This window comes from Halichondria panicea, chromosome 3 (assembly GCF_963675165.1).
Source record: "Halichondria panicea chromosome 3, odHalPani1.1, whole genome shotgun sequence".
Lineage (NCBI taxonomy): Eukaryota > Metazoa > Porifera > Demospongiae > Suberitida > Halichondriidae > Halichondria > Halichondria panicea.
The window spans coordinates 4540155-4565357 of record NC_087379.1 but is presented as its reverse complement, the minus strand read 5'-3'; the positions used below and the strand labels follow the sequence as shown (position 1 = coordinate 4565357).

General features: G+C 41.2%; 5 protein-coding genes and 2 long non-coding RNA genes across 9 annotated transcripts; 3 read left to right on the top strand and 4 right to left on the bottom strand.

The window, feature by feature from the left end:
• Positions 1-79: 79 nt before the first annotated feature.
• LOC135333741 (uncharacterized) lies at positions 80-5142 on the top strand. Its single transcript, XM_064528773.1, has 2 exons — positions 80-247; positions 3818-5142. The coding sequence occupies exon 2, from the start codon at positions 3850-3852 to the stop codon at positions 5011-5013; it is 1164 nt and encodes a 387-aa protein (XP_064384843.1). The 5' UTR covers positions 80-247; positions 3818-3849; the 3' UTR covers positions 5014-5142.
• Positions 359-3450, bottom strand: LOC135333809 (uncharacterized). The gene is made up of 3 exons (XR_010394070.1): positions 3149-3450; positions 2204-2256; positions 359-1900 (listed from the first exon to the last, which is right to left on the bottom strand). It is a non-coding gene; the product is annotated as an uncharacterized LOC135333809 (long non-coding RNA).
• A 147-nt stretch (positions 5143-5289) lies between the features above and the next one.
• On the top strand, positions 5290-9731 carry LOC135333752 (mitochondrial amidoxime-reducing component 1-like). Its single transcript, XM_064528784.1, has 6 exons — positions 5290-5618; positions 7147-7332; positions 7475-7646; positions 7853-7993; positions 8372-8508; positions 9510-9731. The coding sequence occupies exons 1-6, from the start codon at positions 5380-5382 to the stop codon at positions 9643-9645; spliced, it is 1011 nt and encodes a 336-aa protein (XP_064384854.1). The 5' UTR covers positions 5290-5379; the 3' UTR covers positions 9646-9731.
• A 181-nt stretch (positions 9732-9912) lies between these two features.
• Positions 9913-14257, bottom strand: LOC135333750 (WD repeat-containing protein 5-like). Of its 2 annotated transcripts, none has more exons than XM_064528781.1 (10): positions 14061-14257; positions 13696-13872; positions 13287-13376; positions 12755-12844; positions 12363-12502; positions 11760-11882; positions 11299-11332; positions 11100-11174; positions 10663-10780; positions 9913-10114 (listed from the first exon to the last, which is right to left on the bottom strand). In XM_064528781.1, exons 1-10 carry the CDS (start codon positions 14160-14162, stop codon positions 10014-10016), a joined length of 1050 nt encoding a protein of 349 aa, XP_064384851.1. In that variant the 5' UTR covers positions 14163-14257; the 3' UTR covers positions 9913-10013. The 2 variants fall into 2 exon arrangements, with proteins under 2 accessions (XP_064384851.1, XP_064384852.1); XM_064528782.1 differs by having other exon boundaries at positions 10663-10750; positions 14061-14256.
• A 50-nt stretch (positions 14258-14307) lies between these two features.
• LOC135333786 (PHD finger protein 23-like) lies at positions 14308-16304 on the bottom strand. 2 transcript variants are annotated; one of them, XM_064528822.1, is made up of 6 exons: positions 16160-16304; positions 15611-15663; positions 15482-15556; positions 15168-15342; positions 14803-14838; positions 14308-14655 (listed from the first exon to the last, which is right to left on the bottom strand). In XM_064528822.1, the coding sequence occupies exons 1-6, from the start codon at positions 16206-16208 to the stop codon at positions 14444-14446; spliced, it is 600 nt and encodes a 199-aa protein (XP_064384892.1). In that variant the 5' UTR covers positions 16209-16304; the 3' UTR covers positions 14308-14443. The 2 variants fall into 2 exon arrangements, with proteins under 2 accessions (XP_064384892.1, XP_064384893.1); XM_064528823.1 differs by lacking the exon at positions 14803-14838.
• Positions 16305-16390: 86 nt separating this feature from the next.
• LOC135333821 (uncharacterized) lies at positions 16391-17351 on the top strand. The gene is made up of 3 exons (XR_010394085.1): positions 16391-16569; positions 16629-16718; positions 16828-17351. It is a non-coding gene; the product is annotated as an uncharacterized LOC135333821 (long non-coding RNA).
• A 1509-nt stretch (positions 17352-18860) lies between these two features.
• On the bottom strand, positions 18861-25191 carry LOC135333655 (uncharacterized). Its single transcript, XM_064528657.1, has 5 exons — positions 24097-25191; positions 23951-24034; positions 23167-23439; positions 20973-21794; positions 18861-20859 (listed from the first exon to the last, which is right to left on the bottom strand). The coding sequence occupies exons 1-5, from the start codon at positions 24170-24172 to the stop codon at positions 19019-19021; spliced, it is 3096 nt and encodes a 1031-aa protein (XP_064384727.1). The 5' UTR covers positions 24173-25191; the 3' UTR covers positions 18861-19018.
• Positions 25192-25203: the final 12 nt, after the last annotated feature.

Here is a 25203-nt window from a genome sequence, read left to right as displayed (position 1 = left end):
ACGTAATGACAAAAATGCGACGCTTCCTAAAAATAGAACTGCCCATATTCATTTAGCCAATCGGATTGCAGTATTTATGACATTTTTAATCATTAGAGACAAGTATAGTCTTCTTTTGCACACACTTCCACTTCTCATCCCAGCCCAGCTCTACCGGCTGAGACTGTACAGCTGGCTGATCAAACTAGCTGGCCCACCAGCTCTACCCCCCGTCAACTCTCCTACGGCCGGACAGCATCTTGGCAAAGTAGGTTCATGTCGTGATTTAAATAGAATGTGTCGGTCGCTTATAATTATGCCTCAAGGCAGGAGGGATACGGTAAAGCTGACTGTGTGTGTGTGTTTGTGTTTATTCCAGCTGTAACTGCTCAACGGTTGCAATGCGACAAAAACTAACAGTTTTTATAGGCTTCTAGCCACGTTCTCTTAGATTTTGATTCGTGGATTAGCAAACTAAAGCTTCTTTCTCGAGTTATGGCTAGTTTGACAAACATTGAAGGCTGTTGCAGTCTCTTTAGAATCTTTCGTAGCATCATCTGTTCGCACAAAGTTTCTTTTCAAGTAATGAGTTAGCCTTGCACTAAAGCGCTAGTTTTTTGTTAGCTACAACAGTCAGAAAAAAGCATGGGCCAGAATCAGGTAGTACGATTATTCGCCTCGCTTCCCGCTCGGCAATTAGCTTACCATTCACCGCTGTTTCAAGCATGCCACTTACAGGGATTTGAGGAGTTCTTGCAACTGTAATGTCGAGAGCGGAAGTACCTGTCACGTGAACCTTGGTAACAAGATTGAATTTTGGCTCATTCCAAACCAATTTTTCTCCAATAGAGCCTATTCATTTTTGTTAAACTGGGAAAACATTGACTTACATCAGAAAGCTAAGAGCCTTTGGTAAAGGCTTTGCACCACAGCAGATTGTCAGCTGAAGCTATCCTTGAGATTCTAATTGTTTTGTGAGCTACTACTTGCCCCAGCCTGCCCGTAAGCTGTTGAAAGTGTAGCACTAGTCTCAGTAAAATCTCTCTTAGGCTAGCTCCAGCTGGATACACAGTTTGTGTGACAGACTAATAGTAGTAGCTCACGATTGGGCTCAAGGATAGCTTTAGCTGTGGTGCAAAGGCTTGCAGATAATTATATGCAGAGCAAAGCCTCCTGTATAGGTCGATTTTTTTCCCAAAATAAACATGCCTAAAGGCTTTATTGGAGAAAAATTGGTTTGAAATGAGCCATAATTATGTAACTGTTCACGTGACAGGTACTTCCGCTCTCGACATTACAGTTGCAAGAACTCCTCAAATCCCTGTAGTTGGAACACACTGAATTGCAATGAAATATTGAAAAAATGGGTGTGGTTTCACACAAATCAATTCCTGTTTACTTGGCATACTTCTAACCATGGTTACGGGTATTTCTATGGGAGGAGTGTCTTAGAAAACATTATAGCTGTGATGTACTTCAAATTACCTACGTAATGATACTACTTGCACAGCATACTCATGATCAGCTATTTTTTGCGCATCCATTTTGTGATTGCATTATCATCACCACAAAGATAGTGGCACCATAGTAGCGTTCTTGTTAGCTCCACCATGACTTCCACGATATGTTCTGTGGTGTGTGGAAGGTTCTATTTCGAACAGAAAGAGTTGCTCTATAGATATGGCTGCAACTGGTAAGTAGCTATTTTTTTTCTAAAGGAATTAAAACATGTTAAAAATGATGTCAATATTGTACAAAACACAAGTTAATTATTAGCTAGTAGCTACAAAACATGCTCTTAAAAGTACAAACATTGTAAATGAAGGTGACCATTGTCAGCAGCATATTCTGGTCTGTGTCAAGTATGTGGGGCCCCTTGAAAAGCTAAGAAAAGACTTCAGCTATCAATAGCCAGACAGATCTGCAGGAGTAATTTGGGATTAACGTACATATCTACAGATAGTGAAAGTACACATCTATCTAACCTACATACTGGCATCCCTGTCACAACATTATCCACTTCTCTAAGAAGGCAGAACGACGCTTAATACAACCCCAAAAGGGTGATAGCCTGTTTCGTTTGTTTCCTTTGGATTTGTATTCGCCAAGGAGGTTAGCCACAAAAGAGTTGCACCCAGGGTAGACTAAAGAAATCCTCACCACAGGCCATAATCACACACATAGACAACACAAACTTACAAATATTAAATATGTTAAGGCTTACTTTTTATTCAGAAGTAGACATCATTTCCCTGTGTTCTCACTTCAAGAATGTTCCTATAACTCATGTTAAAAAAATAGCTACTGTCAAGTTTTATACTAGCATGTAGCCTCGTTCCCAGGCCTTACTTTTTCTTGCTGTTGTCACTGTTCATCCATGAAAGACATAGTGCTAGTGAGGCAGCAAAGAAAGAAATGGGCGTACAGTTAAGAAAAAGTAAGGCCTGGTTTGGGAAATCGCGTGATCCACAAGGATTTTTATGAACGTGGGCGATATGTAGCCCACAATCGTGACGTAAGGTATTCTCCCACGCATTCAGAGTTAATAAGACTGTACTGAGACAACCACCAAGCTAGCTGTGCTGCAAAGTCAGATCAGAGAACCAGCGTGGCCAGCTCTGGTGGCAGTAGCTACCTGCTATATATGATAATGATGACTAACTTAAGCTATTCTTGATCTATACTAGCATGTAGAAAGACACAAGAAAAGGTAATAGTCTGATAGAATCTGAACACACAATCTAGACTAGTAGATCATCTAGCTAAGCCTAAGGTATATAGCTAGCTATAGTGCTTGCAAACTTCCAAGTCCATGTCCAGCTTGCATGCTGCAGGCAAAGTTTTATTAGTCATAGATATCTGCGTGGGCAGTCCAACATCTCTAGCTCAGCATGCCCACGCTCATTTTCACCCTTCTACCACCCTTCTACCCTCACGCGACTTCCCGATACAGGCTCTCCTTTTTCCTAACTCTACGTCTATTTCTTTCTTTATTCCTCTAATTAACTACCGTATTTTATCTCATTGAACGATTAAGACAGTATTTTATCTTATTGAACGATTGTGATAAAGAACAGAAAAAGGAGAGCCTGTGTAGAGGCTAACTAGTATGTAGCTAGGAACTTAAAGTTTAATCTGCTATGCTTATTTTGTGTCGAACACTTCTTACCTGGACTAGAGCGCTGATTGTGTATGAGGTGCACACAATCATGTTCTTGATCTGGTTCTGTTAAAAGTCTTGTAAGTCTGCGACACATTACTCAATTTTGGTGTACCTTGGACTAATGGATAGCTAAAAGCAAGGGCTTTCCTTCCACGTGATTTGTTTCCTCTGTTTTGACATCATGTCCAGTAGGAAGCCACAAGTAACTTGCATTACGTGAGCTTCCTGTTGGTCATGGTACATGAATACTAAGGAATGTGTTATCTTGTACTACTTCCAGGATAAACTAAGTGGTGCAATTTACATTGCGTGAAACAGCGGTGCATTATCTCTCAGTCTCATCTGTGGCCCAAAACATCAAATTTATGAACCCCGCCCATTGTAATTAGGAAGTTGTGCAGTGGAATCTCTACAGAGATCGTAATTATAAAATGGTGTCTTACCTTGTTACTTACCTTGCCCTGGAGTTAAGACACTGTTTTGGGTTTTGGAGGGGTCTATGGGATTTAGAAGCCCAAAGTCACTGATTTAGTATCCCGAGGGTACTTGAGTGACCGAGGGCTTACTCCGTCCGTGTTTCCTAGAAGGCACTGTCTCTCGACTGATAGCTCGTAGCTCAATTAATTATGTTGAGTTCACAACTTCTATTCGCTAGTCCATCATTTAAATTTACAGGTACTTATCCTACCTCCTCTGATCAAGCACACATGGATCACGCCAAGCTGAAAAGAATGTTTGGCTACGCTTTTGACAGGATAAAAGAAACAAGATTTTCTGTGTATCGTATGGACAGTTTGTTCAATGAGAAAGCACCGTTTTCGCGTGTGAATTTAGATATTGAGCCATACGGACACGAAGCGTATGGAGACAAAGCAGAGTTGTTCCTACCCTTCAATGACCTATTCCAGGTTGACACAAGCCTATTCGAAGAATCACATTTCGAACATTTACGCTTCTTAAAGAAATGTAAGAACCGTCAATGGCCACCTATTCCAAAGGCGACATCTAAGGCCAAGTTGATGAGTTGTATATGTTCTGATATTTTAGTACCTCTTTGCAAAAAGGATGAGGTATGCGTAGAAAAACGCTATGAGTCTTATCACTCTCGTGGGGTGAAGTTTGCGGCTATGGGAATGGGGGCTTTCGATACTTGGCATGGCACCCCTGACGCACGTGTTAGGGGGGCCTCTATTATTCTGGAATCGGACTCTGACGGATCGGACTCTGACGGATCGGACTCTGACGGATTGGACTCTGACGGATCGGACCTAGGCGTTTGTCAAACTAGCTACCTTGTTAGGGAGTCCCCTGTGCTATCAGATGACAGTAGTGAATACCATAGTGATAGTTCTGGAACGGGAACGGTAATTGAAACGAAAAAAAGAATGAATCATCTGTCGCAATCGATTGCCACATGTACAGTCTCATCATTTATAGAAAACAGTCTTCATCCTGAACTGAAATCATGCGTACCAACAATTCTGATTGATGAAACACAGTTCAGAGTAATTATGTATGACTGTAAAACTGATAATCTCTTGATATCTGAAGCTCTAAATTTAAGCACGAAAGGTCATTTGTCGCAATCTTCAATGACAGCTCTATGGGTTGTACTTAACCACAGGTCATTTCTTCAACACCTACCAAAAATATGTTCCGAGTATCCTTCAGGCATCCAGAATGTTCTGGAAAAAGCAGGTGCGCTTCAAAAGTTCAAGAAGCTTTGTACTAAAGATCTTAACTGGCCGCGTAAAAAGACTAATGATGAAAAGATAGAAGTAGAAGACCGTCCAAAGAGAAAGAGAAAGAAAAAAAGAAAAGCCCAGGAGTCTCCACCAAAAAAGAGGGGCAAGGACTCTAACACAACTTAATGTTATTCTATGACAATGGATAGTGTTTTATGATGGCAATTTTTGTTTAGTATTGTATAGACTGTTCTATGAAATGTAGCTGATCTTCTCGTGAAGTTTTATCAAGAGTATAATGATAGCAGCTGTACAGTACTAGTTATATGAGCCTGTGGGGGGGGGGGGGCAGGGGGGTTTACAGTTGAACGTCCAAGGACCACAATTTTTAGCTTTCTACTTAATATTAATACCAACACACTGCACTGGGTGGGGTGGGGCATGGCAGGGGGAAGAGTTTAACAGCTCAGAACGTACATGTAGACTACACATAATTATGTTGAGTGGACTTATTGCTGACACTCAAACTCTACACCGTTTCAACTGCAAGTCATGGATATCAGCCCTCAGGCTCTGGGAGTGGGTTCAGGCATTGCAGCCAGCACTCTCCTCTGGTGGTTACTGAGGGGAAAGGTAGAGGAAGCAAACCCTGACATGCCTCCCAGCTTTCCTGCTGCTTATCTCACTCCAGTGGCCAAGGTCTCCAAGCTGTGTGTATACCCAGTCAAGTCCTGCCATAGAATTGAAGTGGACTCAACTGACGTCTTCAAGAGAGGCCTCCTCTATGACAGGTGCGTATTTGGAGACGAGTTACAGGGTCTGTCACGACAATTTTGGTCTGCCAAAACTTTCGGTCTGTACAGAAATTTTCAGTCCTCCGGTCCAATTTTTGCTGAAAATATTGGTCCGTCCATTGAAAAAAGTGGTCTCAGACAATGCTAGAGATCTATGCATGTGCATGTATAAAAGCTCTTGTTTTTTGGCACAATCAATCTCAAAAAGAGTCATACATGTAGTATGGTATAGAATCAAGGAATCACTCTTTCAAATGAAGAAGTACCATTGCACATTCACTTCAGATCAAGTTGTTTAGTTACGTGATGAGCTTGTAGCTGCCTGTGCGTGTATATGGTGTGGAGAGGACCCTAGGCTGACATGTATAGCTCTACAGAACTTCATTGCTAACTACTAACTAGTGGACCGAAATGTTCAATGAGAAATTGGTCCAGGGACCATACATTTTTTCAGGACTATTTTTCTATGAAACGCCAAATTGTGTTCACAAAAATAGCTTTAATATTCGAGTTGCTAATCGATTCGCTATTCGATTTTCGAAACGATTTGCTAAACGATAATAGTTATGAAATCAAATAACTGAACCCACAACATCGGTTTGTCACGTACGCCTATCATGGGAAATCAAACCCAATCTGGGTGTGGCTACTTTGGGTTTATTGTGCCACGTGGCGAATGAAGAAAAGGTAATTGTATGTTTTTAATAAATACCCTACAATGCTACAGTACAGGTTTGGGAGACGTGGAAGTATTCTTGGTGCACTGCTTACTGGTCAAGAGATCGAGGTCTAGGTAGCTAGACGTGTGACTGTGCTAGTTTGTAGTAGTAGTCTAGCTACTAAGGTTAATACTGTACTAGCTGCTGTAATCAATGGTGGTGTTTACTAGCTGTTTTGGCCATTGGAGAGGAAGCTGTCCCTCTAGGTCTGGTGTTACCTATGGCTGCGATTATGTGTGTATAAGCCCTAACTAAATGAACCTGTATCTTCGGCTCGTTAATTATTAATGAGTTGTTCCTCTTTATTGACTTTAGGTATAAAAGCTAAGCCTTATAAACCAACATACAGGCTTAGTAACACTGGGGGAAAAAGACACACACCTTCTGCACCTAGTACCTAGAGTGACAGTTTCTCCTCCTAAGTAAATTAACTAGACTATCAATCATTAGCAGCTACCTAGATATCTTGACCAGTAAGCAGTGCACCAAGAATGCTTCCACGTTTGAACACAAACCTGAACACAGAGGACCTGAACATACAAAAATAACTTTTCCACGTGATACATTAAGCTCGAAGTAGCCACACCCAGATTGGCTAATATTCTCATGGTAGGCGTGACAAACCCATGTTGTGGGTGCGGTTATTCGATTTCAGTATCGTTTAACAAATTATTTCGCAAATCGAATAGCGAATCAATTAGCAACTCGAATTTTATCATTTTATCGTTTTATAAGCTATTTTTGTGAACAACAATTTTGGCGAATTCGGCGTTCCATATTTTTCAGTGACAGATCTACTATAACAGGTGCTGGGTGATTATTGACAAGACTGGGTCCTTCTGCAACCAGCGTAAGCAACCAACTATGGCTAAAATCCAGCCTGAGCTTACTTTCCTTGAGGATGGTCAAGTACAACTGTCCCTCAACGCTCCTGACATGAGCAAACTGACTCTCCCACAACCACCAGAGGATGCCCAAACCACACTAGTCAAGTAGGTGGCAGAATTGTTTTGCATGGCCCAGTAATAGTTGTTAACGCTCCCTCCTTAAGTAACGGTCGCAGTATTGCATGCATGATATAATTAATGAATATGTTCTCTGAGATATCAATTTGGTACTCTCATATTTACCTAGGGTGTGGGCAATAAGTGGTGAAGGCGTGGACATGGGGGAGGAGGCCAGTCAGTGGGTGTCACAGTTCCTAGGACTAGATGGCTGTCGGCTCTACTACATGGCCCCTCGTCACAGGGCCAGGGTCCTCAAGCAGGATCACCAATGGGATGACATCACCAGGCACGGAGAAGAGGTAACTAACATTTGTTTGTTATAGGTTGTACTCATGGTTTTAACACCAGCTATTTGTGAAAGTACAAGTTATACATCTGTGAGTGTAAGTAACTAACAGTAAGTACAAAATAATTTATGTCGTACAAAAAATGTTGCTGTTTATAGCAATGTGTTTGTACCACTTTCCAGCAACTAACTTTGTTGTCTCTCACACTCGTCATGCAGACAAGCTTCTCTGACTGGTCCCCGGTACTAATGGCCTCTGAGGCATCACTGGAGCTGCTCAACTCTAAACTGGACACTGCTCTACCGATGGAAAGATTTCGACCCAACGTTGTTGTGTCAGGATGTCTACCACATGCTGAGGTGTGTGTATGGAGCGTACTATAAAGTTTGCTGGATATGATATACATGTAATATGATGTATGCGCCACAAAGCATTGAGCCTGTATGTACATGTATGATGGGTGTTGAAAATTTAGATCACTTAAAAGGGCAGTAATGATTGATACCGTATTATTAGCGAGCATCAAATATTTGCAAACTTTGTAATGGTTGATCAATTCGCAACAATAAAATCCGCAAAACCTAAAATTAAATTACCAGAAGCAATAGCTAGATCGCAAAGGGTCAAATTTTCTGCTGATTTGGCTCATTCGCAAAGGTTTTTCACCCGCAAAATATTCTAGTCATACGGTATTAGGAATATTGCGTGATGATTTTTGCCCTCACCATCCCAAACAGGACAGCTGGGAAGCAGTGAGAGTCGGTGATGAGGTAATTCTTAGGGGGTTGAAAGCGTGTGGTCGCTGTAGGATGACTCGTGTCCATCCAGAGCAGGGCTGCGTCACTGGCGAGGAGCCAATCAGTACTCTCAAAAAGTAAGTGTTGTTGAACCCCATTAGGAACAAGCTTTGGCCATGGTATCCTCTGGCCTTTCGTCAGGGGGTATATCTGAGAGGTATGGCTCTCAGAGGTCCGTCAGGGTCAAAAGATCAAGGACAATTACAACATAAAATACTAGCGTACGCTTATTCAGTCTTGACCTTTGAATCCAATGTTTTAGTAATTATCACGCATAACGCAAACTATGATTATTTAAACTTTCTGAAGAAGACACATCAATAGTTTTTAAAACGCTTTTTTGATATCAAAATAATAGCTTGTCAGGTTGATGCATTGCCAAATATCCAACATTTTATCATACTACCTTTCGTTTCCAGCTTGTACCTCGAGGGGTACAGTTGATATTCAATTAGCACAGTTGACCTCACTATAATTTTACTGTAGGACACGATCTATGTGGCACCTGATCAGGCGCAAAATTGTAATTAGTGACCTTTTGGCCATGTCTTTCGTTACCCGGGGGGGGTAGTCTCGCGAGCAGACGTGGGAGGGAGGGAGGGAACGTCTGGTCACTATTGCAGCAATTCCGTGGACCCCTGCCAGAATGTTGGCAGTGCCAATTAGATTTGTCCACATCATAGTGGGCGGTAACACCCCGTATATTTCCTATTATGAACGTGAAAAGAAGGATTATTGACTCTAGCAAAGGCTAATTTTAGTGTTGAACTATACCTGGCTGCGAAGGAACTTGGTTACAAGGAGCTCAGACCAAGCAAGAGCTAGCTAGCTGCGAATGAAAATATTTGTCTACATGTGAATAACAAATATCTTGCACGTGACTACATTCCTCAGTGCCATGGAATTGCTGCAATAGTGACCAGACGTTCCCTCCCTCCCACGTCTACTCGCGAGACTGGGGGGGGTGGGTATGTGCTGTACCATTTTTTGTAAATTGGCTGGCCACAGCTTTTATGTAGAGGCGGGTATTCGATACTACAGTACTTATAATCATCTCCATGCACTCATGATCATGCAGGTATCGTCTTCATGAAACAGTGTATAATTGTCCCAAGGACTCGAGGTTCGGCTCATACCCTCTGTTTGGGTACAACTTTTCAGTACTCAAGAGTGGTAGTATTAATGTTGGAGACACTCTCTATATACAATCTTGATGGGCAATTTCTATAATTATTTATAATGATCGAACAAACACACTCCATGAAGTTTTTTTTGCTATAATTATTATAATTGTCAAGGACACTCGTGGCAGAATAATTTTTTAACTGTCTGCCAGGTTAATTTTTGTAAACCGTCCTTGGCCTCGGAGGTTTACTGACATAAATTTTGATTTAGTGGATCGGACAATAAGTATAATGAAGAACTTATTTCTGTAATGATTGATCAATGAACACCATGAAGTTTTTTTCGAGCAACCTATATAAAGTTTTCAATAATAGTGGTTTATGGATCACTTTGTGACAAAAAAGAGCAGTGAGAAAGGTAGAAATATAATATATTTACATGCATGTCAGTCGATGTACTAAGTGTCTGATCTCCACAGTTTGATTGTCTTGTCGTCTGACAGAGCCCCTGAGGCTATCATGTTTTCTGTGGGGTGGCACGTTGTACATAGTACCGCATCTGCAGGGGGGAACAAGTTCAGGGAAATGTATAATATAGCTCACGCTATTCCGGCTCTTTGAAAAGTACGGCCACCTCGATATACTGGCCATTTGGTTTGGCATGGATTGCTGGCTAGATGTTTACTACACAAAATTACTCACCCTAAGTACGGCCACTCGCTATTCCCGCTATTCTGTATACTGGCTGCCCCAAATTAGGTTTTCAATGTAAGTTTATTACGGCTGGATATGACGTTTTAGGTGTGGTTTGGCAGATAAAATTGGATTACACTTATTTAGAGAGCAGAACGATTTCATTATTTTCTGACAAGAATCGCAAGGTAAGGTCGTTTTTAAGCCGAGGCTATTTCCTGAAATACAGCCACCTCGCTATTCCGGCCAAGCTGCACTGTCCCAAGTGTGACCGGATTAACGAGAGTCTACTGTATTACAATGGAGGGGGAGTTCAAAAGAAAAGATGACTAATTTATCCCTGACTATAATTATAGAATAATTAGCCGTACACTTATATGCAAATAATTTTGCCATTCCTGTACACTCACTGACCTTTGTGGCCTTCCAGCTTCTGCACAATCTCTTTAGTCTGGAGGTTCCAAATGTATACCATATTGTCTTCTGACCCACACACAATCCACTGCATGTCATGATGAGAAGAATGGAAGGACTAAGGACGTACAAAGTTTAGCAGCACATATGACCACCTCTATATTCACACAGGTTTCACTCTACTACATTCAACTTCCAGTATTGAGGATATAGAGCCACACCTACAGTCATGTATATACATGTACCTTGTATAGGATATGTATTTGGCAAAGGACAGCCAGTACAATGCACACACATAACATAATATTATACTGTACAGACCGTACAGTACACAAAACGTTTACTACTACAACAGTATACGGTGACACAAACTGTTCATTGGGACACGCACGGGTGCCTGGGCCTTTAGCCACTGTAACACAATACTAGACAAGTACCTTTCCTCCTGTGACTGAGAAGTTGGCAAACACACAGTATTTCTCGTTCTTGTGGCCAACATACGTCTTGAGGCACTGCAGAACGAGGGTAACGTACAGCGTATGGTCATTTTAAAACATCACACAAGAAAAATTATTAGCGGGAGTAAAGAACATTCTTACTGACTAGATTACATGTGTACTGCAGTCATTCTCTCACCTTTCCTTTTGTAAAGTCCCAGAGTTTCAGAGTACTGCAGAAGAAAACAACAAGCAGTAGAGTACGAACCTGACAGTACAATAATTGTCAATGAAACATACATGTAGCGCAAATAAAGCACTGTACTACATTCATGCATAGCTACATACATAGCTACATACATGTATGTCTTTGATGATCACAATAATGAAGAAGTGCACTAGCTGTTACGATCACTCTCTATACCAAAAGGAGGTCATCCACTCCATGAACTGGACATCACTGTTTTGAGTAGTGTGCAGGCCACCTCTTAATTACAGCCACAATCGGTTTTTATACCTCACTTTCATATTTCACCTTTATTGAATACAATTCCAATAACTTAAAAAACTGAGGATTAGAATTTGGTGGAACAGTAGTCCCTATAAGTATGTTGTATACATAGCCCACCATGAACTGACCCATCACACAGACCCTCTTACTTGTCGAGGGTGGCTGCCAGAATGTATTTTCCATTAGGGGAGAATTTGACAAAGGAAACCGGAGGATTCTCTTCATCCACAATTGTCTTTAAACACTGACCTGACGCAGTGTCCCATATACGACTGTGGTTGACATACATACATACATTGTATAATTATTAGTGTGAGCAGTCAGATACTGTGAATGTTCAATCAGATCAGCACGACAAAAATAGCAACCTAAGTGTTTGTGGTCCACTCACTATTGCACGGCCTATATACATGTATGTAATATCTGCACAGTATAAAGCGCTATACAGTAGCGCTTTATTTTCGAGGAGCTAACATTTTTGTGGATTGACCTCGAACCTCGAAATTTTAGCACATGGAATCATTGTTTACTTCCGGTATTGAACCTCTCTACTGTAGGGTGTGGTCATTTGAACCTCTATCCTCAAAATTAATGTTTAGTTTAAGTAATTCGCAAAATATTAGCTCCTCGAAAATAAAGCGCTATACAATAGTGTACAAGTATTACGATAACAGATGAAGATACCAAAAGTGAAACAGCTACATGTACATGTATAGGAGGGCTTCAAGTTAAGAGATCACTAACTTTCTCACCAAAGTCCATCGTAGGAACTTGACACAATAAGGGAGCCGTCTCTGTTGAAGTGGACAGCTGACACGGGGTCTGAGTGGGCGGGGAGGGTTGTGACAGTACGCCCACTCTTCACGTCCCAGATACGAACACTCTCATCAAACTGCAGTGGCAGGAACCACAACCATCAGGTAAGTATATGTATGTACCATAGAATGAGCAAGTATAATCGCATAAAAACTGCACATGCACACGTACATACATATTGACAAAGAATTTCATGAAGATACATGTAAGAAGTGTATCGCATATGCTGACTACACTACTAGGGCCCTGTGAGACAAGTGGTAACAGTAACAGCACTGGAGAGATCTCACCCAAGTGACACAGGCACACTTGTATAAGGAATACTTACTGATCCTGACACAATGAGATTGGACTGAGGGTTGAAGTTGCAACAGAAGACGTAATTTGTGTGACCACGCAGCGTCTTCATACACTTACCCTAAAAGGAAGAAAATGAATATACACCCTTAAAAATATCACTCATAACGTTGTAGGCACACTAAACCATTTTTTGAGCTAATTATGACGTTTAGTAGAGAGTGGGAGGAGGGAAAGGGGAGAGAGTGGAGACACCCTCAGATGGCCTCCGTGACACTATTAGATTTCTACATGTACAGGCCGGGTGTACATACAGGGGAAAGAGGGGATACCCCCCCCTAAAGTTTTCATTCAAGTGCTAGTTATATGACTGAGTGTCCATAGCTGAAATAACAGTTGACCTTTTTTTAGCACAATTTTCTGGTTACTTTTCTTATTCCCCCCCTCTACTTCAAAATCCTGTATGACACCCTGATGTATATAGAGTGTTTGTCATTTCTGCTACAGAGACGACACCCTCTGTGACACTATCAGTAACATTTCTACATTATAGATCAACTTACAGTGGCAGCTTCCCAAATCTTGAGGGTCTTGTCATCTGAAGCAGACACCAGCAGCTTTGAGTCCTGGGACCAAGCTACATCAGATATACCCTGGGGGAATAATTAACATCTGCTTGTGGTTATGTGGCTGAGAGTGTGATTCCAGATACGACAACCATAAATACATGTACGCCTATTGGTATATGATTTAGTGTGGGAATTATAGATGCAGCAAAGAGTACCTGCATCATCTCTTTCAAAGATACCCCTCCCCCCTATTTAAACCCAGATCACACACAACTCGCATAATTACGGTCACCCCTAAGAAAAAATACCAGGCACCCAGATCCCAAATGAGCATTTTGTAACAAATCAAACTACTGTATAATATCTGAATCTGAATTCAAACGTGTTTGAGGTCTCATCTTACCAGTTTGTGTCCTGTGATGGTACGTTCAAACTTTCCGTCATATGCTCCCCATATCTTCACAGTGTTGTCGGCTGCTGAGCTTGCCAGCCATTGACCATCAGGACTGAACTTGACACTGGACACAGCTTTTGTGTGACCCACAAGAGTGAATTTGAGCGAGTAGTTTGGACGAAAACCCTGCAGGGATTAGTGTTTAATATAACGTACTCACTAAAAGTGATAGCCTAGTGCAAGGTGAATATACTACCTCCATAGTACTGATACTTCTTGATTCAAAGCACAACTGGAAAGAAATCTATGCATGCACAACACCAAAGCACATGGCCTTGGGCAGTTGGTGTGCATTTATTGGAACAGGGCCTTGCCTTTGATCCAGCTCCTCCGCTGCCTGGCTTGTTGTCTCCTCCAGCCTGTGCTTTGGTAGCTGTTATAGTCTGCCCAGCAGCTTCTGCTCCCACAGTAGCCATCAGAGCTCTATATAAAGCTGCACACTTTTACACTAATAATAAAAACTACTTCAATTTTCTGAGGAGGGGTGTGACTATACCAAATTAACTCGAGACCAGGCCGCTAACCTCAGCTATGGTTAGAGCATAATAATACACTTGAGCACAGGTTTGAGACAATAATATATGAAGATCATGACAGCGATTTACATGCACTGTAAATATATATAACATGAATTGAAAAAGCGTGACAGTCACATTTTAAAATGACGGGAGTGAAGAGAGTATCTGAGTGAATCAGTTCAAGTGAGTCTTGGTTTCTTTGCCTGAGAGCCTTTCGCTTGGTTTGCCGACACCTGACAACTTGGGCAGATGTAGATTTCAGGTACTTGATCTTTAGGTATGTTGGCGCAAAACATGTGAATCCATGTGCCACATTCCGAGCATTCAATCATTGGGCGTCCAGCAAACGGCCTCCGGCAGAAACAGGTTACTAAGTTCCACTCCTCATCCTCTGTGTGGGTAAAATGAAAATAATTTGATGCATACATTGAGTGGCTGTCAACAGGCCTTCCTTTAAGGCCCGTCCTACCCATGGTCAGATTGTTCCATTTGCTACAGCCCACCAGTAATACTAAAGTAAAGATCATTGCTCACCCACCTAAACTGTGCACAAGCTGCTCTTCCTTCTTACTTCCTGTAAGACAACATACTAATATATCACCCAACTTACATGAAGTACACACAAGATGGTCCCTTTTTACACACTGTAAAGCACCCATATCGAAAAGTAAAGACAAGCTTTTCTCTTAATGTTATGAAAAGACACAGGTAGAGGTGCTAAATACAAGCTAGCAATTTAGGCTAGAGGTGCTAAGGTGCTTACAATGCAACCAACTTGGTTAGCTTCATTAGGCTAAAAATGGTTGGCTATATAATATCGGTAGTTGAAATGCTACAGAGCAAGAAGGTCCATTTGTCAAACACCACCCTACCTAATACCTAAAACACATACCCCGCACTCACCTGAAGTGTACACCATCTCGTTGCTCTCTTTGCTGTCAGAGGAGGCGGTGGACGTGATACTTGACGGGTCTTCAATCGTGTCATCACTACTGTCACTACTGGAATCACTGGACGAGTGAGAACTACCACCCATCGAGTCGAGGAAGCCATGCAAATGGTCCTCTGGTGGTGAAGACTGGGGGGAGGGGAAATAATAGTTTAGACTAAGTTGAGGTGTTGTAATAATTATGTGACACCCAGCTGAGAGGGATACACCTCCATAAAGACACATGTGCAAGTAGATCTAAATATTCATGACCATTTTAAGTACTAACCAGTTTTTCTTCGTAGGCGAGAACAACATTACAGAAGTTGAAGAAATCGATGAATGTCTGTCGATTTTGTGCATCCTAAGCAGAGACATGTTGCGTAACTCTATCTCAATAAGAATCTATAGAACTAACCTCTTCTACTTGACTCATAGCTGCTTTCCTTTTAGCAGTCATTTGTCTTTGACCTGTATGCATGTATGTAGTACAAACATGATGAGCAGCTGTTGTAACTCTTCATTAACACCAGCAATACAAATGAGACCATCAGGTTAATTAATGAGACCCTGCTAAGTAGCTGACATGTACCAAGTAGCTTTAATACAGTACTACATGCTTTGCACTCAGGACTAGGCCCTATAATACATTTGCATAGACATTGCTACAGTAATATCTATGCTTCTGTAAGGCACTCGTAATCCTGTCCAGGCAGTAGGTACGCACGTATAGTAGCTAGCTATTAAAGGCAAGGTGATAGTTACTACCTAATATTTTGTGGTTGGAGTTCCCTGAATCGAATAGGGCCAGTCAATTAGTTACACTATGTTCATAGCCAAGATAATACTAGCTGGCTAGCTTGCTAACTAAGGCAAATACATACGTAGCTGGAAATCTGAGGGTGGATTAAATACTGATAAGTATAGATTTATTAGCTAGCAAAAGCTAGCTAGGAGTTTTACTTACGCTTTGGTCTCTGTAAGCTTCTTTTTTCTGTGACACTTTCTTCTGCCATTGGTCTATGGTCTAGCTAGCTAGCAGGGTGACTCAAAACCGCACCATGCGCTATGCACTGATTGCTAAAAAATGTCTTCTGAAGAGTTTGGCTCAAAGGGGGTGTGGGCTACTGACGATCATATCCGTCTGACTTCCTACGAGCATGCAGGTCTTGCGATCCTGCACCAATCGCCAATGAGGGCGCGCACACCCTGTGTGGAAAGTTCCACCATTGTCTTGTTTTTATGCGGCATAAGGAATAAACTGGTCCTTCTAAGAGCAAAAAAAAATACCCTACCTACGGCTACGGGCAACTGGTTGAACTGAGTACAGTATCAAAACAGCTAATTCACAAAAGTTTACTTGTCAGTGTAATTTTGGTAAGCGTCTACTTAACTCTTGTAGTTACTTGTGTTTATACTAAAGTCTCCACATTTAGATGGCACTTCTGGTAGTGAATCCGGCACATCGTATCCTTCAATTTGATGTGTCAATGTGACAATGCATAAACCAGTGCCCAGGATATAAAGTAATAATCACAACGTAACCACCAGCTGACACCATTACAGTGTCTTTGCGAATTGTATGTGAATTTAGGTATAAGTCATTAGTCGGTTTCCCACCATTCTTCCACCCAGGTTTCGTGCAACGATAAGGATGACACCCAGTCTTCAAATTTTTTATTCTCTGGACAATAGCGTACTCACATACATCCGAACACTCTATGTCCATATTATGAGCATTGACATGAACATCACAGCCTAGTTTAGGTCTATCAGAAATGAATTCAGTGTCCGACTCATAGTCTGGGTATATATCCAATTTTCGCAACATGAAAGGTGTGTCGGACTGTGTAAATGGACCGAGTGTGGAACTTCAACTCGAGGATAATACAAACCGCACAGTTTTGTTGAAGGGAATTTTAACCATTGCGTACATGAACAAGCTAAAATGTTGAGATTGCTGAATAGCTTGGTTTTGGAAATCCGACAGAACGTGGTTAGAAACCTGTTAGTTTTGTCATTTTGCTGGAACAGACACGCACATACACACACTGCGGCTTTACCATATTCTTTGTGCGGCTGCGCCTAAGAAAACGACCTCAGGCATGCAAATCTTCAAACTGGATTGATATTCATGCCTTATCTGGAGCCCGGTTGTTGCAGGGATGTGTTGCTTATAATTATAATAAAAGTTGCTTGTTAAAAAGAGAACCTGCATGGCAACTATCGTATAGAGGGTAACTTTTGTGGGGTAAAAATTTCATTTAACTCGAAAATGGTGATTTTCGTGAGTAAAAATTTCGTTTGACTTCACTGCTTGCACTAGCTGCATTGTATGTGTTTCGGTGAGCCACGCCTACGTTTCGTGGAGGTCAGCTTACCCACGAAAATAACGAATACTTTACCCCACGAAAATTACCCACTATACGATATGCATGCAGTGGAACCTCTGAATAACGGACAAGCATACAGGATGTTTTGTCCTATTCGGAGGCGTCCTTAATTGGGAGGTTTTATACCATAATAAGGTATGCTACCCATAATTATGTGTTAACTAGTGTTCAAGCTGGCGCCATGATTTGCTTTCGCTCAAAAGTATAGAAGAGGAAGTATAGAAGAGGAAAAAGTGTATAAAATAATCTGTCTAAAACTGACTTGCATCTATTCAATTGTATAATTATGGTATCATTGTGTTGTGTTTTGTGGCTGCTTATACCAGGACCTCAAGGATCTAGGAAGCAACAAAGAAGAAGATTTTGTTTTCAATAAATTATAAGCGGAAGTGCATAATTTTACTAATTATTTCATAAAGTTAGCTTATCTATATAAAGTCACTGCATCTATTGCTGTATTATGTGGCTTTAATACCAGGACCTCAAGAAAGAAGAAAATTGATTCTTCCAGGATCTGTAGTTCAGTGTATAATTATAATATCTAAGAAGAAAAGACTTGTGTACATGCATATTGTTATCTATATTGTTATGTAGTAGTGTTTTGTGGCTTACCAGGCCCTCAAGAAAAATATGATTCTGCCAGGAGGATATGGATCTGGATCTTGGACATGGGGAATGAGCGCGCATGCGCATTACATCCACAGGAATAATTAAAGGGTGTGTCCAAAGAGATCAATTTCACCATAGATTATTGATGGTCAGCCGTATCCCTCGTGCGGCTACGCCTCGAGGCATAATAAAGAGAAACAACAATGTCATCCTGTTTTAGTCTACACTGCAACGTACTGTACACCAACATGCAACAGTCATGAACAGATGGTTTAGTCGTAAAATTATGTTATAAGATGAACTGTATTAAGTGTCAGTGGAGTTGGGACGGTTTAATATTGCATGGTATATGAGAAGCTCTTGTTCTGGGTAGGAGCTTTTGTCCTTGGACAAAAACTCTGGAGTACCTAAAACATATTGCCCTTTTACATGGACTGCATGTGTAGTCGATTGAACAGTGAATATAAATTTATAGATACAAACTTTAATCCTAATGCCATAAAAAATCAAAAAATTTACTGTTGTAGGTATAATAATTAATGCTGTAACTTGCTAGAAAATCAACATCCAGTATAAATCATATAATAATTATATCTCTGGTATAAGTGCATATACTTCTGTAGAAAGTTTAACTTCTGCGACGTACTTTATTGGTTTGCAATCTAGTGCATGTTATCAACATTGTAGTTTGATTGGAAACAGTGGTTATTACTTTGTTACAACTAATTAATGCCATAAAAAATCACAGTTAATAATGTATGAAATTCTCTAATGCTGTAACTCGCTCAACATGCAGTCAGTATAGTGTACTTTGGCAGAAATTTTTAGCTTCTACGACGTACTTTATTTGCTTGCAATCTAGTGTTATCAACATTGTAGTTGCCACAAGTATTTATACCTTGTGGTATATCGAAAAGTAGCTGTTGCTCAGGTGCCTCGTTCAAAACAAGAGTCATTCCCGGTAGCTGATGAACCTCTATGTGGCAGTGAAGGAGCCAGTATCCGGGGTTGTTGGATATGATGTTGATCACAACGTAGCCACCAGCGGGAACCATTACTGTGTCCTTTCGAACTGTACGTCTGTTGATAGTTATTGGTGGGGTACCGTTTCTCCAACCTGGTTTAGTGCATCGATACGGTTTGCAACCGCCAACTGGGCATTGACTACCCCCGCAAGAACTCAAGTCTCGACATTTGATGTCATTATTTTGAAGGTAAATTTGTGTAGTATTGCCGTTGCATATTGGACCTTGTGCCGTAGCAACAAAACCTGTTTTGGGATCATAGTCTGGGTATCCAACTTTCACAACGAAGAATGAATGCCCGTGCAGGTGAATAGGGTGAGCATTGCTGTACACACCCATAGCTGTGAGTACAATTTGCACAGTCTTGTTGTATGGAGTTGAGATGACGTGAGTACATTTGCAGGCCAAACCATATGGATTGCAATCAGCTTTGAGATCACATCGTAGACCTTGGGTTTGGTAATCTGAGAACTGTGTCATGGGAGGCACGGGTGGGAAAATGAAATTTCGTCCATTGACAGAGCTCGAATCGGAATCACCTTCAAAGTTAAAGTTGAAGAAGTGCAAACAGGTGTTGTCAGTGCAATCACTTGAAGGATAAGCATCAGGTAATTCGCTTAAAATGGTTTCTTCAAGAAGTTGTAGTTGGTCAACGTTGATACAGGTTGTGTAGTACAATGGATGGAAATTTTTAAATGGACAATTCACTGCAATACAACTATTTGCTTGAGAACACTGAATTTCTGGTGAACTGAGTTTGATTTCTTCGTATTCTGTGGATCTAATAACATCAGCCACGTTTCCTGGCTCTATGTATTGCAATATTCCCTCAGCAGAATTCCCCAATGATCGATAAGGGGGACCACCTTTAGGATTAATTTCGAGAGTCTCAGCTCTTATCCAATAGTTCTTTGTTGATTGATCGGCATTGAGAATGAAATCGTATCGTTCTCCTGAATGAACTATGATGAAGTCCACATTTTTTTTTGGAATGATCCAAAATCCGTCAGTAGCTACAACCGTCAACTTGTGGCCATCAATCCAGAACTTAAAAGAAAAAAGTCCCTGTGAGCCAATCAATCGGAAACGATAGCTACTGCCTTTCTCGACAGTGAAAACACTGAGTCTGGTCTGACTGTACGGAACATCTATGTGTCTGCCTCGGCCGTTTAGGAGGCCTGAGTAAAAAGGAACTGATCCAACTTCTGCCAGGTCCATACTCCTTGTAGGTTGATATCGCTTTGTACAATCATCTAGAAATGCGCTGGAAGCCGCCTTTGGAAAGAATATTGGACCTGCATTCAGTTGAAGAAAGCTATCTAGAGAACTTTCATGCTGCCATTCAAGAAAGGATATTGAGTGTCCCGGTAAATCTCTAAAGTCGCCAACCTCATAGTTCAGTAACAGGCTCTTGATTCTGGCTAGCTTGGCAGGTCGCTCTCTAACAATAAAGGCACCATACACGGCCTGTGTGCGCTGTGCTCCACTGTGAGAATGGTACCAGAAGGAACCTGATGGGCTAGCAGTGAACTCATAGGAGTAGCTAGAGGAAGGTCCTATCTGACATTGAGTTATTTGACCCACTCCATCCATCCACGGTGAGTTTCTCTGATTCATTCCATGCCAGTGAATCGAAATACCTGGGAATGAAACATGCATGGCTTGGATTAGGGCTATTATTTACATTTATACGCCTAGACAATTTATACCGTATAAATAGATTTGTGGTACACACAATGTATCTTAGACTCACCTTCAGAAGACATATTATTGTACACATTGATAACTACATCTTGATTTTCGTGCACAACGATAGTCGGTCCAGGAATTAAACCATTCACGCCAAATACCACCCGATAAATGCTCCCATCAACAAAGAGAGGTTCTGTACAGTTTTTTGAATTCCACGTATCGCCACAAAGTCTACTCGTCGGCTGAGGTACAGGTAAGCCCGAGTCTTCATCAATGCTGTACAGTACTCCTTGCATTCCACGAACAAATAGTCCATCCTCTGGACTAACTCCATATTTTTGATAGCTGGTGAAAGTCATAAGTTCGTCAACCTCAAGACTAAGCACACACTTAGAAGCAGATTCCTTACACTCGCATATAGCAGTACCGTAGCCACATAGAGGTGTATCTATAGTAGGGGCAGCGGGATGAACTAGTGTCAGTATATGTTGTGTAGCATCGTAGGGATAGTTGAAAGCTTTATTTTTGTCCAACCATTTACTGAACCGAGAATCGTTTGTAAGCTCAGAGAAGACTCCGTTATCATTTAGGAGGGAGATGGAAATCAAGGCTATATACCAACCATCATTACCACCGGCTACAAGTTTCACTTGAACAATATCAGTAGGGACAACACATTCGTTGATAAAAGTGCTTCGAAAGTTTAGGTTTTGCCTGTAAGGTGTATTTCTGTGTGCTGGACTAGGTAAGTTGCCTGGTACTACTCGTCCGTCTCCAAGCGTGAGGTAGATGAGATGTGTGTGGCCACCCATGTATTTAGATGAGAAACCAGCATAGTCCTTATTTCCAGATTGAGCAGCTATAAGAAACGTCGAGATACACCCTATATGAAAAACAAAAAAGAGCTAGGATCAATACATTAGCAGGGGCGTAGGCAGGAATTTGAGGAAGGGGGGGCGCGCCAGAAACTACTTGGCGCGGAGCGCCGAAAATTCCGGTGACCGGAAGCCACACCCCCTAATTAATGACTCATTGCGCATGTGCAAGAAATAGCCACACCTTGCTTCAATTAATAATACTGCTAAAGCTAGCTAGCTAGCCGTAGCTAGCTAGCTTAGTTGCACTAAAGAATCAAAGTTACTAGTATAGTATAGCTAGCTCTTGGACATGCTGTTTATCTGCCACTAATCTATACCAGTAATTCCCAGGCTGAAGACTCATCAGAGAAGGTGGGGCTCTTAGTGTAGTTTTTGCAGAGAAAGGGGGGGCTCCAGCCCCCAAAGCCCTCCCCCTCCCTACGCCCCTGATTAGAGGATTAACCACAACAGTTCAAGAATTAGAGAATAAAATAATAATGCTTTACTACCAAAATTAAAAAATTCCGCAACCAAACATTTCGAGGTAATTCGAGGTCAATCTAACCGGTACTGGGTTATTATACAATGTTTACCTCAAAACTTAGGCGCTATACCATTACGTAATGGAAATCTATGGGTGGTACTAACCAGGAGCCCATAAATAAGAGAAGGAGTGGCTGACTATGGGGATCGCGTTTTGTAAGTGGCTATGACCGCATTTCCCCACATAATTTTATGCAGAGTCCACTAAGTGGTTAAATCGTTACATGTGTTATACGCAGTACAGCACTGCGGTTTGCAAGCACTTAGTCGCTTCTGTACTGCATTTATGCGAGCAGTCATTGTATCGCACAATTAATTATTGGCCGTTATTCGAGGCCTGTACAATCTCATTTAAATAACGGCGTTTAATCAATAATAGCAATATTTTTGGCCGCAACACTATATATATATGGTAGCAGATAATTTTCGTTGGGTAAAAATTCGTTGCAGTTTCATGGGCACGCTGACCTCGACAAACATTTCCCCACAAAAACCTTTAGACGTGGTTTACTACAGTGGAACCTCTGTTAACAACCACCTCCGAATAAAGGCCAGTTGCTATATAACTGCCAGGCACCCAGGTTTCAAATGAACAGTTTGTGTACAAAATAACCTCTCAACAAAGGCCACCTCTGTATAAAGGCCAAAACATTGTTCCCCAAAGGTGTCCGTTATAGAGGGGTTCCACTGTAGAATGCATGGAATACAGCTAGTGCATGCATGTGATGAAATCGTAATAATTATAATCCGAAAATCACCATTTTCAAGCTTTTCACCCGACAAAAATTACCTGCTATACGGTATGCTCAATTAAGGGGCCACCCTCGAGCCTATGGTTGACCCTTTCCCTAATACCTTTGGATTGTTCAATTCGAGGTACTTCTGGATCTAGAGGTTCATTATCGGAGTTTTGATTAGGAAGCGGACTGGGATAGTTGTGGTCTTGAGAGCCAGTACTTTGCTTTTCAGTTTGTCCAGGTGAATGGTCATTCTCTGGACGATCAGCAGTTTCTGAGTTTTGCAACAACACATCAAATTGCTGCAACATTTTAAAGATTTTCTGAGGATCAATTTCTGCATCACCATGTTGCTGCTGAGTTGATGCCATATCTACAGTGTTCTGTGACACTGCACAGGGGATTCATAGAAAGTGCATAATAAACAAGATGCTCATAGAGCATTCACCCCGTGCGTTGAGTTTCATTGGACGCGCACAGTAGAAAAACGGATACATTAATTTTACCGTAATGACTATTATCATTATATGGGGATGCTTGTGAATGGGAAATGATTGTGATCTATAAAGCAATTAATGATTACAAAACAGTGTTTTTTTGTTGCCTTTGAAAATCGCCTATCAACTACAACAAGCCATGAAAGTGTCTATATAGTTTGCTCAAACAGCTCATTTTTGTGTCCACACATGTGTACACACACACACACACACACCAATCACTCTACCCCTGCTGCGCGCTACGCACGCACGGGGTAATTATAATGAATGCATATAGAATGCATGCATCCGCATGTGCATGCATGCACTGACTGGACAGGTGCAACAAATTTAACGTGAGGAATTAAATATGCAAACATGCAAACATGCTTTCCTAACGGTAGCAAACAATCCACAAAGACTCACTTGTATTTCCCATGTCTTGCATATTTGCAGCCGCATTAATGTCTCGCACCAACATGTCATCAAGTTTCCTTCTCAACGGTTTGTCTGCACGGGTTGGAGTTTGTGAGTTGCATGTTTAGAGCTTGTCTGAGCATTGGGTGACTCGCCTGACTTGGCCCCGGGTATGTGTCTTCCAAAGGCAAAAGCAACACAAATAGTTGCAATAATGCACAGCTTAATCATACTTCGCAGTTGCAAAAGTTCGGAGGGATTTAGTTTCAATAGCTACACAGTCACTGATAAGCTTATACTTGTTGCCAGGGGTAGATCCAAAAACCATTTGGTCCAGCAACTATTTCATGCACCACTGATGCATAATTACATAGATCTATATATATACAGTGCTTTCTGGAGCTTGTTCTTCTTTTATACCTATTTCCATATATCAGTCTAGACTTGTGGCTAAGTGACTGCATGTACACAAGTCCTGAAGGAATGTCACACAACATTTCAGGAATGGATTACTCGGTATAATTATATGGATTCATCAAGCACTTTGATTGAATCAGAGGCCATGAAATAGTTTGCCACAAACCCATACACTGCTAGATGTTCCATTGAGCACAGCATAATTATTATGGCGTAAGAAGCTCATCTAGTGCTTTTTCTCCATACAATCTGTTCCTAGTACAACCACAAGTGCATGTGTCGATCCAATCTACACAGAATCCAATATCAACATTATGGTCACACGTAATACTCTATTAAGGTTAATGGATATTGCTATAGTATGTCAACTGCATGGGTGATAATTATTACGGTATCCACTATTTCAATATGAGAAAATACCCGGAACACCTAGTGCCTACAGATGTTTATACGTACTGCATGACTCCGATACTGCATGACCTGTGTTTCCAAAGCCTGCCTATTATAATTATATTCTAATCAGTAAAGGTGCTCTTATTCTCACCCAAAAACATGCCTAGGTATTTGGTTTTCTAATTATGCTCAAAATTATGCTACATTTACTAAGCAAGGACTAGGTTATTCAGTCTGGTAGTAGACTGAAAAAGGAATACCAGGTATAGACTCTAGAGCTCTGGACTCTAGAGCTCTACTAGATTGACTAGTTACTAGTCTAGTACTGCACTGGTGGTACATAGATATACTAGTAATTTATAGTATCTATGGGGGTACATAGATACAGTAATTATGGGTGACCTGGTGCAATGGTGCTGCGCTGGTGCAGGATGGATAGTAGTATCATGGAT

Coding starts and splice junctions, on each gene's coding strand:
- LOC135333752 (XM_064528784.1), top strand. CDS start 5,380: ATGGATATCAGCCCTCAGGCTCTGGGAGTGGGTTCAGGCATTGCAGCC. Junction 7,994..8,371: donor GATGTCTACCACATGCTGAG/GTGTGTGTATGG, acceptor CATCCCAAACAG/GACAGCTGGGAAGCAGTGAG. Junction 8,509..9,509: donor CCAATCAGTACTCTCAAAAA/GTAAGTGTTGTT, acceptor ATGATCATGCAG/GTATCGTCTTCATGAAACAG.
- LOC135333655 (XM_064528657.1), bottom strand. CDS start 24,172: ATGATTAAGCTGTGCATTATTGCAACTATTTGTGTTGCTTTTGCCTTT. Junction 23,440..23,950: donor GCAAGACATGGGAAATACAA/GTGAGTCTTTGT, acceptor TCCCCTGTGCAG/TGTCACAGAACACTGTAGAT. Junction 20,860..20,972: donor CAATAATATGTCTTCTGAAG/GTGAGTCTAAGA, acceptor TTTCATTCCCAG/GTATTTCGATTCACTGGCAT.
- LOC135333786 (XM_064528822.1), bottom strand. CDS start 16,208: ATGGCAGAAGAAAGTGTCACAGAAAAAAGAAGCTTACAGAGACCAAAG. Junction 15,664..16,159: donor AAGCTTACAGAGACCAAAGC/GTAAGTAAAACT, acceptor ACATGCATACAG/GTCAAAGACAAATGACTGCT. Junction 15,343..15,481: donor TCGCCTACGAAGAAAAACTG/GTTAGTACTTAA, acceptor CCCTCCCCCCAG/TCTTCACCACCAGAGGACCA.
- LOC135333741 (XM_064528773.1), top strand. CDS start 3,850: ATGGATCACGCCAAGCTGAAAAGAATGTTTGGCTACGCTTTTGACAGG.
- LOC135333750 (XM_064528781.1), bottom strand. CDS start 14,162: ATGGCTACTGTGGGAGCAGAAGCTGCTGGGCAGACTATAACAGCTACC. Junction 11,333..11,759: donor CTGGCAGCCACCCTCGACAA/GTAAGAGGGTCT, acceptor TTTCTTCTGCAG/TACTCTGAAACTCTGGGACT. Junction 10,781..11,099: donor TCTCAGTCACAGGAGGAAAG/GTACTTGTCTAG, acceptor GTACGTCCTTAG/TCCTTCCATTCTTCTCATCA.